At 36.4% G+C, this 19,374-nt stretch overlaps 1 protein-coding gene and 2 long non-coding RNA genes across 5 annotated transcripts in view; all 3 read left to right on the forward strand.

The window, feature by feature from the left end:
• The window catches only part of LOC134754324 (proton-coupled amino acid transporter-like protein pathetic), a 46,943-nt gene extending 45,323 nt beyond the window's left edge, over positions 1-1,620 (forward strand). For both annotated transcript variants that reach the window (XM_063690588.1, XM_063690589.1), the window contains exon 9: positions 1,095-1,620. In XM_063690588.1, coding sequence (XP_063546658.1) covers positions 1,095-1,503 — 409 coding nt within the window. In that variant the 3' untranslated portion in view covers positions 1,504-1,620. The remainder of the gene's footprint in view (positions 1-1,094) is intronic.
• Positions 1-6,424, forward strand: part of LOC134754521 (uncharacterized) — an 82,689-nt gene extending 76,265 nt beyond the window's left edge. The window contains exon 2 of the long non-coding RNA XR_010128926.1: positions 3,069-6,424. This is a non-coding gene — a long non-coding RNA (uncharacterized LOC134754521). The remainder of the gene's footprint in view (positions 1-3,068) is intronic.
• LOC134754495 (uncharacterized) overlaps positions 1-19,374 on the forward strand; it is a 400,626-nt gene that overhangs the window by 288,079 nt on the left and 93,173 nt on the right. The window lies entirely within an intron of this gene.

Genomic DNA, 19,374 nt, shown 5'->3' on the forward strand with positions numbered 1-19,374 from the left:
TGCATTCGTGGATACATTTTACATTTAAACATTGTTGTGGTACATAGGAAAATGTTTTGTACCATCCTCTGTAATGAACATGATCGCAATAAAGATATATGAAATATATGAAATATGAAAATTTACGAGATACAATTTACGAGGAGGTTTTCAGTGTAGGTTTTTGTTTTGATCCAGTCTAGAAATTTCTTTTTACACTCTCTGTAGGTCGTGGGATGAATATTAATTACTTTGTTAGTATTATTGTATAATCTCGCCGATTGTACCTATATAGGATATCTATACTACTTATGCCATTTTTAAAGCGATAGTTGGTACCAAAATGCTCTAAGGTAGTACCAGTCAACGTCAAAGAATATTTAAATTTTTCGCCGATTGTTTTTCGTCGATGTGATAGTTAGGTATGCTAGAAGGCTGCAATTTTGAATGGGTATACATAAAAAACTTCCCTGCAAGTAAAGTGGGATGGCTTTTTTCCGTGACACCACAATAGTGTGGGGTATGGATGGTATAGAAAGGATCGCAATCTCTTATGGCAGAATTGTTGTAAAAGTGACCGCGTTAAGCTTTAAATAATAGTTCCTAATCTCTCCGGTGGCGCTAGTTAGACTCTGGGACATGAATATAACATGAACCATATAAGGCAACAAATAACCCGACCAAATTACGTAGGTTGTTTTTGGTAGTATTTCTGTGTATGATGGCGCCGCCTAATTACTGTTTTTTGATGGACACTTTTCATACATAGAGATTTGGCTCCTTTATACAGTCTCCATGGTGTGGGGTGTGATAAAGTAGACAAAATTGCAATATCATGATGTGACATCATGGTATTGCATCAAGGGGCAGTTACTCAGATATCGGGTGTGCAACCATCCTTTATAAAGCTAAGATACCCCCCACACTAGCGTCTCCAGAGCGTCGGCGTCTAGTCAACGCTATGCTATGGCTGCTGCTCGACGCAACGTTGGTGCAACTGCGCAGCGACACCATTTTCCATAGCGCTGACTAAGTAGACGACGACGCTCAAAAGACGGTCTCTAGACCAAACTAGATGATAATCTAATATGAAAATTTATTCTTATTTGTTACAGTCCTGCCCAAATTGTGAAAATCTCGATCGCCATAGCAGTATACTGCACGTTCGGGCTGCAATTCTTCGTGTGCGTAGACATAATGTGGAGCTGCATCAAGGATAAGTTCACGAAGCGGCCAGACCTGGCCGACTACGTGATGCGCACTATCATGGTGACTCTGTGCGTGATGCTGGCCGTGGCGGTGCCCACGATAGGCCCCTTCATGGGCGTCATCGGCGCTTTCTGCTTCTCCATTCTGGGCCTGATAGCGCCGGCGTTCATTGAGGTTATCACCTACTGGGACATCGGCTTCGGTCCTGGCAAATTTTTAATTTGGAAAAACATTCTAGTGCTCATATTTGGGCTATTTGCGCTCATTTTCGGCACGAAAGACGCAGTTTTCGACATAATAAAAGCATATTCCTAGTGGAGTTTTTGAGTGAGTGTTAGAATAGACAGGAAATGCCCGCCGATACGGTGTGCCGTAAAGCAGGTCTTATGCCTGCGGAAGAATTCGCATTGTATGAGCTTGGCTGTGCGTAGCCTTGCTTGCCAAATAACTACCTACTACGTAGCAGTCTGTTTCATAATTAGTTTATACAGTCAGCAGCAGAAATTGCTAAGCGGGCGAGGTGTTTAAAATGATCTTGACGCGACTTTATTGTTAAGAATAAGAGCGTGTCAAGGTAATTTTGAACACCTCGCCCGCTTAGCAACTTCTGCTGCTGAATGTACTAAGTTATTTAAGCCTTAGTTACAATTATCAAAATACTTATTTATTATATTATGCTACTATTAAACTATTAACAATGATAGATAGATAATTGTGCTACTAAGAAACAGCGAATTCGACATGTTAACCACGGCGTTATAGGAGATATTAGTAAAAAGTAATCTGGGTACAAACATAGGTATACCTATCAAAAAGTTTATTGCATTCCTGTCCCAGATTCAAGGAGAGTAAGACTAGATATCAGGCTAAATCATTAAAATCGGCAAATACGAGAGTTTAAGTTATATACAAACAGTTGAATCCTGCCTGCATTGCTCATAACTATATACCTACCTATAGGCCACTAAACAAGGGGGGGGGGGGGGGGCTTAGTGTCCCTTTTTATAGTTTTTCGTAAATAACTCGTAAACAGGGAACCTAAAACCCCCCTACCCGTTAGCTTCACCCCCAGTCACGGGTACTTTTAGTATCTTGTTTAATACACCATTCCCTACAAGTATGCCAAATCCCCTGTATTTCCTTCGTTTGGTGGCCTACTAGTGATCATTTTATCATGTTTAAATTCGCTAACTGCAATGGGTCGCCGATGCAACGGTAAAGATGTCATCCTCGTATTAGTTTCTAGAAAACATGTGATTATACACGCAAGGGTCAAAGGGATATGTTGCCCTAAGCCGAAGTTGCATTTACTAGTATTCTGTGAGAAACTACACTCTAAACTAGGTACCTATGTATGTTGAAATTAAGTGATAATAAGGTACTTATGTTTTAGCAATTAGGTTTTATACCTGCCTAAATTTTTGTCGGTAATGTAATGTATGTACCTCCTACGAGTAGGATAGAAGGTACCTACCGACCCTACCGTGTGTGGCCACTGTACCCTTTGTGGCCATTTATGGTCTTAATACACGATATAATCAATTTATTTATCAAAAACTCCAATCTTTCAAAACTAAAAAAAAATATTATTTGAATGTAATCGTTTTTTTAATCGACTTCATGATTTCAAAAGGAGGAGGTTCTCAATTCAGTTGGTTTTTTGTTTTTTTTTTTTCAATTAAAAAGTGACATTTGATGAAGTGGAAGTGGATCAGAATGGAACTCTTTAATGACGCATAGTTCACGTTTGGCGATTTGTCCTCTTCGTTATGTTTGTTGAGCAAGTTAAGTTTTCAAGACACATTTTTGTCAAGCTCGAGTTCTGATCATGGGATCCATGACGAACCGAGGGAACTCCTCAAATGTGAAAGGCATAATAGGTACATATAGTGAATTTTGTATTTTTGTCAACAAATCCAGCATTTACATTTAAAAAAGTGACATTTGATGAAGTGGAACTGCTGATGATGATCAGAATGGAACTCTTCAACGACACATATCGTTCCCGTTTGGCGATTTGTTCTCTATGGACCCAGAACCAAACTGGGACCCGGACTCGGACCCAGACCCGGATCTGAACATGGACCCCGACTCGGACCCGGACCGAACTCAGACCCGGACTTGAACCCGTACCCCGACTCGGACCCGGACCCAGACCGAAAACGGACTCAAACTTAGACCCGGACAGCCGGACACGGACCCGGACTCGGATCTGGACATGGTCTTGGACCTGAACCTGAACCTGGAACCTGGACCCGGACTAAGACCCGGACCCGAACCCAGACCTGGACCCGGAAATGCTACTAGAAAAGTGGGTTAGGTTAGGTTTGAACTGCGATCCTCGCAGAACCAAACTACTATCAAAAAAGTGGGTTAGATTAGATTTGTGACCCTTACAGAAACGAAATGCTACTAGAAAAGTGGGCGGTTTAATGCTTTTTCCGTTCATTGTCGGGAATATAAGTGCACCATCAAAGACATCTTTCAACGGCATCCCCCATTGAAGTCGGTTTTTTTTTCTTAAAAATTATTATATATAAACTAAAATGATACATATATATATACATTCAAATTTAAACTGGCCAAAAACGGTGCAAGGATATCCTTTGGTCCAGGTCGCTGTTTGTGCAATCAGCATTTGGTCCAATACGCAATTTGCCTTAAAATCCGGACCGAATTGATTTAGTAGCAGACTGCCAAGAATGAGTAGTTTTGTGGCAGTTCTTTAATATCGCATTGCTGGGGGGGGGGAAGAGTAAGCGCTCCGGAACTACAAGAACAAATAAGAACTGCCACAAAACTACTCATTCTTGGCGAGCTAGGAAAGCAGAAGCACGCATTGCTGGAGGGGGAGAAAGCGCTCCGAAACTACAAGAACAAATCGAACAGCCAGTTATTAATTTTAGTTATTGTATTAAATCATTATTTAAAAGTTGATTATTTTTATTTGCAATTGTTTTTGTCATAACTTACAAGTCTGTTATACTAGTTGGTTTTAATTTCCTTCTAGCTTAAAATGGTTTTACAAGTTAAGGAAGTGTACAACATAATATATCAAGGGTGTTACAAAGCCGATTTTTTTTTGTTGATGTTAAGATACATGTTAAGTTATGTTTTGTTAAAATAAGTAAACAGTTTTGCCAAAATGAGTCTTTCTTACAACAACAGTGCTTTACGATTGTATATTACCTAGCTCTAACATCTGAAACCGTGTAAAAACGTCTTGCTAGATACGAGTAGGTACCTAACCTGATTTTGTTGCAGGAATCCATATTATCGATAGTATATAAAGTTAGTGAAAAAGGAGCAAAGCAACTTTGATACATTTTTATTTCTACTACTTCAATGGAATGACGAAAAGAATCGCCTGTTCCACGTAGGGATAGGTGGAACAAGGAAAAGACGATTTGCGTATGGGGCTAATTGCATTTAAGGCGAGCAGCGAGTATGTCAAAATGCATACATGGCGAACTCCGATTGGGACCAACTGCTAATAAGTCAATTCGGTTTTGGTCCGGATTTTTGGGCAAATTGCGTATTGGACCAAACGCTAATTGGACAAGCAGCGACCTGGACCAAATGCGAGCCAGACAAACGGCTAACAAATCCCGTACTTCTGCCCTACGTAGGTATATTAAGTACAACGTAATCCTTACCAGTTGTCCAATTCAGTTTTGTACGGTATATATATCTATACATATATATTATAAAACGCAGTCCCCCGCCCCACCGCGTCTATCTGTGTGTCTGTATGTTCCCGATAAACTCAATAACTACTTAACAAATTTTCATGCAGTTTTCACCTACCAATAGAGCGATTCTTAAGGAAGGTTTAGCTATATAATTTATTAAGGTTTACCCGTGCGAAGCTGGGGCGGGTCGCTAGTTCTATATATATGGTTGTAGAGTTGGTTTGGCATTTCAAAGCCAAATATTTGGATGGAAAGTAGGTACCTACTCACTATCTAAATGTTACCATATCATAACAAAACAGTTAGGCAGTAAAAGAAGCATGTTTTTAAAATGTAAATACTTAGGGGATATTACTGCAATGTTCTGCCGCCAGAGTGCAGCACTAGCACATATTGTAAACCATCTTAGACCATAGATAACTGGACTAGCCTTTCAGTAACATACCCCTCTGTCAAAAACCTTGTAAAATTGTGTAAAAAATCCTGTACAGACATAGTTAAACTTAACTATTGTGTAATATGGCAGGTAACTTGATAAGTAAAGAGTAGAAATAAGGGTCTGAAGCAGTACGTAAGGCTACATTGATTTCATAGGCACCTAGATCAATCTACATTCAAACCACATCGACCTACACATGTATGTATAAGTATGCTGCAGATTTTTCGTTTACCCCTATTTTACTTGAAATAAAAGCTTACAACATAGTCAGCATACCTCTGCCTACTCGTAATATTGGGTTGGAATGGATTCCGAGGAGCCGTAATTTCCACGAGTTTTTAAATAATCTAATGGAACAAATGTAGGTATTGTATGATGTAATATTGTCGAGTACCTATACCGTGTACCGTGTGAATGAGATGAATATTTTCCCTGCAGGCTTTTTCATTTAGGTATGAAAAGGTGATAGATTTTTTTTTAAATCATGAATTCGGTTGTGTAAGTTGGTATCTAAGATATCGTACACTTAACAATCGTGTAGGTATATTTTTAGACAATTGTACCTATAACCAAATACAAATACTATTGAAGTTCCTATTTGGCCTGTCATAACTGTATGTAGTAAAATATTTTTTAACAAGCAGAAACGTCTGCGAACGATGCTATTAAGCTTAGATAAATTTAAAAGTAGAAAAATTACTGCCTTGGGTGAGTCTTGAACTCATGGCCTCTGGATCGATACTCCAGCATTTGCCAACTGGGCCACCAACACCTCATCCATAGTCAGCAAATCTTCCCACTATATGGGTGTAGGAGACCCTAGCGACATCAACCGTAAGATGTCGCTAGGGTATATCGATCCAGAGGCTCACAGCTATTGCCCGGATTACAGTTGTTATTCATCAAATATATCGATGTGAACATGGTGCTCATAAAGATCTGGACAAGACTATATTGTCCAGGCGTTAGTGCAAATTCCGCACCCTGTATCTATAAATGTACCTATATTATCGATGGCGACTGTAAGACTTGTAATATCTAATTTTATAAAATATGTTTTAGATATTATTATTACCTATAATGAATTATAAATCGTGCAATCATGTGTTTGTGTTATTCTCTCTAGTGTATCGAGTTTAAGTCCTTCACCTCGCGTCACTATCATATGTCAATATGTATGTGTAATATATATAAGAATTTTTCTGACCGAGATGAAAATCGCAGGATAGCATCAAATAATACGTACCATTTATTTATTTTTTTCATAAAGAAGTACTCTTCCACACCGGTATCAACATTAATTCACTGATTAATTTGTTTTTAGGGTACAATTAAAAATACTTAAAGGCTCAAATTACTACTTCCGTACCCTGTCCGGAATCTGTTTTTGAGTATTATGAAAATTCCTACTAAAAACGTACATTAGTATCGCTTATTGAATGTTAATTACTTAAACTAGATGATATTTACTATCACTGAGCATATAAAATATTAAGAGCCCTTATTCCCTGGAGCGTTTATCGATTTCACGAAATAACACTCAATAGATGGCGTTGACGCGCGGACGCGAGCGCCGGCAACTATAACGCGTTTTGAACGCAGAGAAGAATAATCTTGATCGTTGTCGATTTCAATAGCAAGTAACATTATTTTTATTGTTATAGCCACTCTTTTATTTTATTTTATTACTACCATACGTAGTAGTAATTTCAGTTTATTATGTTAATAAAATATACATACTTGTACCCAGAGATGACCAGGGTGCCTAGCCAAGATGCCAACCGTTTAGGTACCTATAGTTTACATTAAAACCAAATCTGCAGCTGGCCTCTGAAATGGGTAATAGAAACGCGTTCCGTATGTCTTTCGCTTTCCAAATGATCAGGGTGCCTAGCCAAGATGCCAACCGTTTACGCTCCGTAGCAAACGAAACGTAATTGTCTCCATCGCACTAATATGGAAGAGAGCTAGAGAGAGATTACGCTATTGTTCGCTTCGGAACGAACGACTGGAATCTTGGCTAGGCACTCGGGTTTAGTACCTACAGTTTACGTTAAAACCACTTAAAACCAAATCCGTAGCTAGCCACTGAAATGGGTTCCGTGTGCGTTTTGCTTTCCAGATCATTAGAGTACCTAGCCAAGATGCCAGTCGTTCGTTCCGTAGCGAACGATAGGGTAATCTCTGTCTATACCTTCCATAGAGAGTGAGCAGTGAGCGCGCAGCGTCGGTGCAGCGTGACTTATACGTCCTTTAAAAATATTTAAATTTACTGCAAAATAGGTCCTATACTTATGATTTTTTTTTATGGGTTCAGCTCACATAGAGTTTGCTATAATATTATTTTGAGGGCAAAATATAAGCACAATTTGCGATAAAAAAAAATAATGCGACCCTGTTTTCACCGAAAAAATGAAGAAAACTCGGAAGGAATTTTATCATTTTTTTTAAATGAATCTTTAATTTTCAATCATTTCAGCAAGATATGGTGAATTGAATTGTACAAGATATGGTGAATTTGATTGTAATCATTCATGTACCAAATGATTCTTGTTTACTGCAAAATTGGCAACCGAAACGAGACTTCTCACTAGTTCTCACTGCAAATTTTGAAAAATACTTCCACGAAAACTCATTTATTTTAGGTTTAAAAAGAGAAAATGCAAACTTTAACTATTTCAGCCGCTAGTTTAGGAAATGATTATTTAAGAACGTAAACAGTTTTTGAATAAATACTAATAGTTACGTCGTAATGTTGAATGAAAAAGGAAGCATTTTGCAAAATACGCTCGTTTGTAGGAATAAGGAGTCTCAAATTACTCAGGATGTGCTATATTTTATAGGAGCGTTCTTAACAATTTTTTGAAAAATGATTTAATGATTCTTGTTTACTGCAAAATTGGCAACCGAAACGACACTTCTCACTAGTTCTCACTGCAAATTTTGAAAAATACTTCCACGAAAACTCATTTATTTTAGGTTTAAAGAGAAAATGAAAACTTTAACTATTTCAGCCGCTAGTTGAGGAAATGATTATTTAAAAACGTAAACAGTTATTGAATAAATACTAATAGTTACGTCGTAATGTTGAATGAAAAAGGAAGCATTTTGCAAAATACGCTCGTTTGTAGGAATAAGGAGTCTCAAATTACTCAGGATGTGCTATATTTTATAGGAGCGTTCTTAACAAATTTTTGAAAAAAAAAACTGAAATAGTGAAATCTGTTTATTGTTCATAACACAACTCAAGAACTCTTCAATTTTATAATAACGCTAAATATAAGAAGTATAGGCATGCGCGAACTTAACGATTGTACTAACGATAGGTACCTACACCATAAGACCAAGGCATTATACAATACATATGCATGCATTCGATGGGCATATCGGGCGTAAGTAGTTTATTTCAAGCCAGTTAGGTCAATTCCTTCGCAAAGGCGCACCCCACTCCTTGTAATTTTTTACTAACAAAAGGCGATACTCGCGTGTTTTTATGCTGAGCAGATTATAAATTTATCGAAAAATATTTAAAAATGTTTTAAACGTTCAAGATTTGAAATAGGACAATATTAAGGTACCTTGGAAACAAATTGCTTCGTAGCCATTTTTCAAAGTCAGACCTTCTTTAATACTATTTACTCATTGTACGTCTCAAATACTATACTCGTAATCGTAGGAATATAACGATAAATTTAAATATGATAAAGGCATTAGCTAGTTATGTTACTACGAATTTTCGATGAACATCATGGATATTTTACGTGATTTGTCCAAGTAGAAGATAAGAGTGTGGCGTGTCGTTTTAGGTAGTATAATCCATCCAGTGGGCTTAGAATCTCGCGCGTGAGATAGACTACCCGACTTTTTCTATCTGTATTAATTAAAGGGTCGGGTAGTCCATCTGGCGGGCGAGATACTGTCGCGGTGCTCCGGTGCTAAGCCTACACATTCGTATAGGTAAGTAATTTACCGACACAAGTACAATAAGCTATCACGACATTTTGATCTAATACACTTCCCGATCTAGCGAAGTTCTTGTTCTTGGTTATAATGTTTATAATAAAAAAAAACTACAGTAAAATAATAAAAGCGTTGACTGTGCAATTAATAACAATTGCAAAGGAGTATTCCTATTTATACCCTCCCCACGTGACCGCCGCCATACATGAGGCGGGGACAAATGGGAATACTCCATTACAAATCGTCGCTATTGCTGAATAATGGTTGTGTATGTACTACCAGTACCACCTATTAGACGAAATAAAGAGCACTTAAATGTCAACAAATATTATATAAAATATCGTAAGGAGCTTATATAGGTATACCCTACTAAATGCCAAGCATAGGTATACAAATACATAATAAAATACAATAATATTATACGTATAACATAATGTCTTACCAATCATCTTTAATTTAGAAATGGCACAGGTTTTTGTGAACAAAAATTGGACGTCTAATCTTTTACATCAATTTATTTGACCAAATGTTTTATAATATAAATATATTTCTATACATTAGATACCGTGTGGCATAAAAATAGTAATTCTAGCATATTAAACATATGTACTACATGAACTGTGACAAATAAGTTTAGCTTACATGACCTTTAGTATGTAAGTAAACATTTAACTACTTAAGTAGGTACCTATGTGGGTAATCTTAATTAGGTATCGACTCGTCACGAAAAGTTGAATGAATTCGTCAAAAATGCAACCCATGCAAGAGACATGTTTAGAAAGTGTCTACAAGTAGAATAGGAATATTTAATGGGGTTTTTCTCTCTTCGCATGTAGCACATTGAACTCTAATATAGCTATGAAAAAGGGCGCATCCGATATCAAAATTTGATAAATGTAATCGAATAAGCATCGAAAAAGGAGGCCACTTCGTACTGTATTTTGTATTTAAGTTAGGTACCTTTTGACTACATCAAACTAGTTTTTATGTTGCTGGATTCGTCGATCTATGAACTCAAAACAAAAAGGCCGATTTTACTTTGGACGCATAGATTGACGAATCTAGCAACGTAAAAACTATTAAAATGTATTCAAAAGGTACTTAAATACAAAATACAGTACTTAGCCGCCTTATTTTTAACCGACTTTAAAAAAAGGAGGAGGTTATCAATTCGACCGTTTTTTTTGTTTGTATGTTACCACATAACTCCGTCATTAATGAACCGATTGGGAAAATTGTTTTTTTGTTTGAATGTGTATAGTCCCAAGTTGGTCCCGTTTTTGTCAAAACCCAGTTCTGATGATGGGATCCATTAGGAATCCAGGGAACTCCTCAAATCATATAGGCATATATATATCGGTTTTAGTATTTTCATCAACAAACCAAGCTTTTTCATTCAAAACTGTAGCATTTGATGAAGTGGAACTACTGATGATGACCAGAACAGGCATCTTTAACAACGCATATTTAAATTTTGGCGATTTAAGTCCCCCTCGTTATATTTGTTAAGCACAAGTAAGTTCTGAAGGAACATTTGTGTTAAGGTCTAGTTCTGATGATGGGTTCCATGAGGTCCTCAAATCTTGATAGCTTAGATCCAGACCTTGAAACTTACCCGAAGTGCAAAAATGTTTAGTGACAGTTTGATGACCAGACAGACGGACCAGACAGATGAAGAAACACTAAAAATGGAAAAATAAATTAATCTAAAAAAAAGTAAAACCGACTTCAAACGGGAAAAAATAAAACATTATCTAGTTTTATATGCGCTAGCAAACTGATACGTTTGAAGTCGGTGCCAAGCTAAATAGTTACAATATTGGTTCTTTTGTTCTTATCAAACTATACCAGGGTTGGCATTCGGTTTGACGGCAACTTGACGCTTTTAAGATTTGGCTTGGCACCGACTTCAAACGTATCAGTTTGCTAGCGCATATAAAACGAGGGAATATTTTATTTTTCCCGTTTGAAGTCGGTTTTACTTTTTTTTTAGATTTTTTTTTAAAGTATGTATCGCTAAATTTCAATAATCACAATTATTTAGCAGTGGAGCTAGTGTGCATAGGTGATGGGCTCTTAAAGAAATATCTGGATGCGGTACAAGCGATTGTCTTCCCTACATCCAGGAGCATCCTGGACATACCTACCTACTCAAACTATATTTTCATGTAACTTTTAGATTAAGTATAACTTCAAATTGTGTTATATTAACACGCTTTTATTAGGTCGACCTGTATGTAACTATGTAATGGAATCAAAGGTAACTAATTTAACCATCTTCCAAGGATCGTAGCGTCATGTGTTGTCGAGACGAAACATCCATATAACGTTTGGTTGTGCAACTTGTGCAAGAAAGAGTGGGAGGTGACATGGCTAGAGGAATGAGATGGACCGACCAAATCGGCCACAGTAAGCCAATGCTCACGGAAAGCAGCTCTACGGGAGGAATGGCGACATTGGCGACGTGTCCTTAAGCGAGTCGCTCAAAAGTTTACATAATGGCCACGACCACTGTAAAGAGTGCAACGAAGAAGCCGAAGAAGTTAAAAAAAAACTACTTAGGTAACGAGTTATAAAGAAACGATATTGAAGGTTTTTAACAAATTAATTTCTTTTATGTAGGGTAGGGCAGGAAACAGTGGTTCAGCTCGAACAGTGGCTCAGTCGCCCCAATATCGCCTCTATCATGTTGGAATTAGGTTGAGTGAGCCTCTGTACCCGGCTATTTTTTACGATTGAAAACAGAATAGAACTTGAATTTAATGTTTATGGCTGTGAATGAAATATATGTAGGTATAGTTATATTTCAACTCAATTATTTTGTGTTAAGCTTGATTAACAAAAAAAAAACATTTGACGATGCTCCCCATTAAATCCTATACTTAAGCAAACTTTATATGTTTTTTGAAGTTTGAACGAAAACCGACTAATCTTTATTTATACATATAGAATAGCAGCAGCTTCACTGACATACATTATTGTGATTCTCATCTCACTGTACGTTTTAACACTTTTATAATATAGTACATGCTAACCATGCGTTTAATTCAAAGGAGGTATCTAACTATACATGCGTTCAGAATATGGAAAGATCATATTTCCTATTAAACTTGCTACACTAGTGAAGTACTTATCCATAACGTATCAATGGGGTTGGCAACTGTCAAAGGTTTGCAGAGATGGCGCCATCATAGCTTGCCCCTTTTTCTATGAGATTTGGCTAGGGCTGGCATCCAGGGCATTAAAAAAACAAAAATTTGACACAATTCTAGGGATTGACAGGGCAAGCTATGCAGGCGCCATCTGCTAATTATTTCGACCGGCCAACCCCATTGTTATGGTACATTTACAAACACGTTATACGGAAGTATTTATAGTTTGCCTGTAAGTTAATTTTTCTGATTAAGTAATATGAGACATAAATATACTACATATTCTTAATTTACCTACTAATAAACGACCAGTGCAATTCTTGGCGTTAATAGAAATCGTTACCTATAATTTACAAGAACAATGTACTGGTTCTTGTAAATTAAAGGTGACGATTTCTAATAATTGAAAACTACTTATACATCCTTGTTAAGGCGGTTCCCTGAACCAGAAGGCGAAAACTCTCCTTATATGATCATATTTTTCTAAGAGACATTGATATTCGTAGACGTGGAAAAAATATATGTAGTTCTTGGTTATATTCTTTAGTTTATAAGCTCCGATACACTAATTATGACACTTCGCTCGATACAATTAATTCCCAAAGTAACCTCTAACTAGGACTTTTAATCCAATTTTACTCGGTTATATTATATGACACTATAAACAAAAAACATGAAGAAAAAACAATCTTAACTTTAATAGTAATTTTACCGCTTTCGAATTTCGATATTGTAAGGCAACGTTTTTAAAATAAATAAAAATCGACAAAATTCGATCAAAATTGACACTTGGCGCGCATGGTCTTTCCCGTTATTTCTTGCGAAATGTGACAGTGATAGCGGCAAACCGATGGAACGGCCTTAACACTTTTACTGTCCGTGTCATCAATTACATGACATGCATCGTCAAACTACTCTGTCACGTTTACGTGACGTCAGAAATAGACGGCTCCACAGCCCAGGTAGCAAAGTGACGTCCGCGATGTCATAATGACGTAATAATGACGTCATAATCACGACGCTGACGTCATAATGACGTGTAAATGCTACCTGCCCGCGCAGCATGGTTCCCCTATCACTAAGTCCGTCACTTTCGCACTCACATACTTGTTAGAACGTGACAGGCATGGTGATAAGCGTGTGATAAGCGTACCGTGCTACGACCCCTGGGAGAACTAGGATGACAAAGAACAACTGTCAGGCTTTAAAAGTGCGACCAAAAATGAAATGCAAGTGTGTGCGTAAATTGTCTATGTGAGATCAAAACTAGTGATGTCAAGTTACAACATATTAATAATCTATCGGTGTTTGACTGCTTTATCGACTACTCTTTCAATGTTTCTTTTTTATTAAAATAAAATGAATGAATTGAATCCTAAACGAAGCGAAGAATTCTATAACAGAATCCCGAGAGTAACGAGGGATTCTAAAGTAGAATCCTGAGCGTAGTGAGGGATTCAAGTGTGTTACGCCCAAGATGGAAATAATTTTGCTACCATGTGACACATACTGCTTTTCACATCACCTATGAGGTAATTATGAGGTTTAAAAATATTATTTAAGCTAAAATAATAAAGTGCAATTTTTTTTAAAACAGTGTCCTAGAACAGAAAAGTGTTACTTTGATGAAAACCCCTTTTTCACATCGCCAATTCGAAAAAGGGGTTTTTCTTCCCTGCTAGGAGGGATCAAAGTGGCACTTCTTCCCTGCTTCCTAGTAGGGATCAAAGTAACACTTTTCTGTTCTAGGACACTATTTTTACTTTCTGTGTACATTATTTTTTTAGCTTAAATAATATTTTTAAAAATCATAATTACCTCATAGGTGATGTGAAAAGCAGTATGTGTCACATGGTAGCAAAATTATTTCCATCTTGGACGTAACACACTTGAATCCCTCACTATGCTCAGGATTCTACTTTAGAATCCCTCGTTACTCTTGGGATTCTATTATAGAATCCTTCGCTTCATTCAGGATTCAATTTTCGCCCTCGCCGTAAATATGTTTTTGCTCCCTTGTGACACAATCTACTATTTCGAATTGGTGATGTGAAAAGATATATATTATGTAACTCCGTATAAGATAAGTAAAGTGTAATGAAAAAAAAGCAAGCAAGCGTTGATAATAGCCGTAACATACTACCGCACCGCACCGTTACAGCTTTAAAGCAGGTTTCTCGTCGTATGCGTGTGTGTGGTGCAACGTCGTTAACACAAACACATGCTAACAATGGGCGCAAAGAGTTGACTTACCACAGAAAATATTAATTTCGCCACAGAATAAATAATAGGGCTACCGTACAGAAAGGAAACCTCCTACAAAACCGAAGTTTGACAGCGGTTCAGGGTCGAATCACGATGTCCCTTTCTAATATATGGCACTATCCCTTTCGGCTATTTAGGATTGTCAAAATTCAGATCATTATCTTATCTGTGACCACTGTGTGCACGACCGTGCACGCAAAGGGACGTCAAGTTGTGCCAACCCTAATAATTGCTCGGAGCAATGCTGAGCCGAACAGAGCCGAGTTTTCCCGAAGCTAGGAGTTTCGCACCCCTGATTTCGCGCCTTTTTGCAAGTATACGCTGTTGTTAGTAGTAAGTTAGTATTTGTTGTAATAGCGGCAACAGAAATATATCATCTGTAAAAAAATTCAACTGTCTAGCTTCACGGTTCATGAGATACAGCCTGGTAAAAGACAGACGGACAGACTGACAGCGAAGTCTTGGTAATAGGGTCCCGTTTTTGCCCTTTGGGTACGGAACCCTAAAAATAATAAAAATATTGTCATACCTAGTTCCAGATTGTATGCTGTACCTTGCTTGTATGTATTACTTTCTGTCCTAAATTTTCCTGTGCACTGCATTAGTACCAACTGTAACGCTGTGTAATTTTTTGAACCAATAAAATAAAATAAAATAATTAAAAAATAAAATAAAACCATCAAATTATAAAATTGCAGTCTAATAATGACGTCAGTGAACTAAATGTAATTTTCTAAAGTGGCCAGTTACTAGCAAATTACCCCAATTTACCTTTTATGAAATTTCTAAATCAATATAAAAAATAATATGTAGGTACTTATTTCAAATTTTAAAACGTTTACATTTTTATAAATGTACTTACCTACTTATTAAGTTTAATAATATAGTATGGTTTAAAAGTAAATGTTAAGTTTTTACATTTTAAAAGTAATTAATGGAAATAAATTATTTTGTACCTGCTGGTCTAGTCACGTAACAAGTATTTGTCATATGGTACCCTATATTACAGAAATAACAATTAAATTGTTGAACCAATAAAATGATGTTGATAGAATGCTAAGAATGGAATTGCAGGTATTCTAAAATAATCCAATCCACAAAATACGTTTTCACATTTTTATTAAACTCCCTCCACACTCGCGTTCGCGGCTTCGCGCTTTACAGCTGTTCAAGTGTTTTCAACGGCCTAATCTTTATGCAGGCCTGTGCCATTATTAACGATGTGGGAATTCCAATAAATATGTATAAACATTGAGCTTTTTGGTACAAAAATAATTATTACAATGCGCCAGATAGCCCTTTACTATTTGTACAAAAAAAAACATAATATGCTCACAAAAAAATACTGTTGAGAAATGTTTGTAACATAATGTATGTACATATGTGTGTGTAGGAAGAAAACATATCTAAGTATTACCTAATATGTATTTTTAATGGAGCAACATGTTATGATATCCAAGTCTTTGAAGAGATTCAGCGTAAATCACATTTCATTGAACACTTATATACTATCTTTAATTAAAAAGAGCTTGTAGTTACAATATAGTCAATATGTATAGTATTCTTTAGGTGTGCATTGCAAAGGTCTGCGGCTACTCGTAGTACAACATTTCGTAACAAATAAATGCAAGTACCTATAGTGACTAAAGACTAGGCTCTTATACTATGTTAGGGCGCTTTCCCACTGACGTCCAGTTTTCTGTGGGTACGGTTTTCTGCAGGATCCAGTTTTTTGTAGTATGCGTGCAGTGAGTGTCCCGCAAACAGAATGCTCGTGTGAACGTTACTATATTAGCACGTATACTACTAAAACGGAACCCTGCAAAAAACCTTATCCCGCAAAAACTGTACGTCAATGAGCAAGAGCTCTTATGAGTTGTTACAGGATTTCATATGAGAATTATGAGATGTTTGCAGGCAAAAGGTACATTGTCGGATGTTAAAAGTCGTTTGGTTGATTTATAATTGAAGCCTTGTTCCAGTAGCGCTCTATGAACAGGCGTCAAATATGCAGGGTACACATTTGTTCACAAAACGGGCACGTTTTGTTTTAAGTTTTGTAACTGCCATTATGGAAGTTAGCTAATGCCCGCGCGTCAATATCAATACCAAAGTTCACACAAATTTTAATAGCTCCAATGACATCTTTTCTAATTTCTACTATTGTCCAGTGCAAATCAAATTACGTAGGTACTTTAATAGCACAAAGCTTATATAGTTGTCATAATTCTTTTTTATACATATGTTAAGGTAATTATTTTTCCATATTTCGAGTAGTGACAAACTATGATTGAAATCATTAAATCATTAAAAAAGTTTTGAAATTACGCCTAAATATGTCATAATTTTTTGTACGAAAATTAATCCATGCAAACATGTATCTTGAAGAAACCGCAGATCGGCTTTGTTTCACATGACTTACTTTAAATGTACTCGAATAGTAGCCCCCCCCCCCCGATACGCTATGTGAATTATCTACGTATTTTCAGTATTGGGGAGATACCTAATTTCACACTAAGTATAGGTACTTATATGTAGACAAGTCAAATAGCGTTTCGAATGTCTTGTTGTCAGAAATAAGCGTCACGAGGTACTTCATACTACCTATAATCAAATAAGTAGAGATTAATATGTTTCTATATAAATATCTGTACTCCATATAACCATATACTAATCCTCAGGATCTAACACATGTGCGAACCCAATCATTCACTAAACAGCTATTTAAGGAAATTATTGCTTATCACATTGCTTTTTACAAAATAAACGCATAGAAAATGTTGAACCGGTACATCTATGACACACGATTTTTTTCCGTTATCTTATCGCATTCACAAAGGTATTACATATACATTTCAATGTGAACTTTGTAAAATAAGATTAAATAGAGACTTGAAGCGATAATAAACAGGTAAAAGTCAAATACCAGTATTTATTATTATTATTTTTGGTAAGATTTGAAAATCTGTATTTTCTACGTACATACGTTAATTTTGCTCTAAATTAAGGCTTCTTAAAAGATTAAAAACCACTCGGTTCATAGAATAAATTTTACATTTAGTGTAGGTATGTAGTTATGTAAACACTACACTTGACCACAATTCTAATTATTCGCACATTTTTCTTACAAATAAAGCACTATGTCAGTATTTCTAACAACGTGTGACTTATTTTGAACTGTATTTACTACATCTTAAATATATTAACACATTTGTATACACATAAATAAATTTAAATACGCGATCGTGAAATTGACTGAGTGTTCTTAAACTTGCTATCAGTTCAGATGAGCATCATCACGCAAAATACAACAATAGGATAGTTTTTAATTATTTAACTTTATATCATATTTTAATTTATAGGATAGGAAAAGAAAAACCAAATTGGCAATGAAGAAATAAATTTTACAGTACATATGGTGCTACTTTCTTGCACTAGTGCGTAAAAGAGCACTTTTCGTGCATATGTCAAAAGTTTAAAGGGCCATATGTACTGTAAAACGTTGTACGATACGCGTGCAAATAGGTAATTCGCAACTCGTTTCCTCATTTCCTCATTTCCGCACTTGTATCGTAAATAACTATTGAAATAACTGAAAACTACCACATCCAAAGTTGGCACTCGAATCTCTAAGATGTTAAAAAAAAGAAAACTCCATATTTAAACGCAATATTTCATAAACAAGATGACAATATGGCGTCACACTTTGTACTCATGTGGAATGAGCTGTTAAGAAGGTCATGTGGAAATTTAAGACATTGACTCTACTTGCCTAACTTTTTAACACGCTTTTATTAAGGTCGACCTGTATGTAACTATCTATGTAATGGAATCTAAGGTAACTAATTTAACTATCTCCCAAGGATAGTAGCGTCATGAAAATTGGCAGCTGTATGTAGTTCTGATGACAATACAATAATATGGTACTGTCGAACTGATCTGATGATGGAGCCGGAAGATATGAACTGGAACTTCATGATGGAACATCGTATCATAGCTGTGTTTGGATTTGTTAGAAAAGTTTCGTAATGAACTTTGACCACGCTTAGGTTTCAAGGTCGGATGATGAAGCCGGAAGATAGGCATTGGCATTCCATGATGGAATATCGTATCATAGTCGTGTTTGCACTTGTGAGTAGTTGTGAGAAAGGTCACGTAATGGACTTTGAACACGATCAGGTAGGCTATAATTATAACAAACCTATTATATCGTGCATTTATAAAAGCGTGTTTTTCTAGTGTTTTTTAAACTATTAAATATTATTGCTTTCGTGCAATTGGTAGCATATAGACAATAGAGAATATTACGCGAAACTCTGCGTAGGTGGCGCCACTTCCACAATCTGAGGGTCTATCGCAAGACAAGAAAATCGAAATTTCGTTATCTAACATCTCTGTCACTCTTGCATATTCGAGCGATAAAGAGGCAGATAGAGAAAGTTCGGATTCGCGTTTCCCGGTAGGTGATCTGTAAACAAACCGCCTTGCTGCATCAATGTCATATTTTACTATCTCTGAAAACTTGTCAAAAACCTGTTATGGTACAGTACGTATAAGTTACTCTATGGTTTACTAAAAAGGCTAGTGCTGCACTCTGGTGGCAGAACATTGCAGTAATATCCCCTATTAATTCTTACAAGAAACATACTCCATCCAAAGTATTGATGACGTGACACCA

This window comes from Cydia strobilella, chromosome Z (assembly GCF_947568885.1).
Source record: "Cydia strobilella chromosome Z, ilCydStro3.1, whole genome shotgun sequence".
NCBI classification, from domain to species: Eukaryota; Metazoa; Arthropoda; class Insecta; order Lepidoptera; family Tortricidae; genus Cydia; species Cydia strobilella.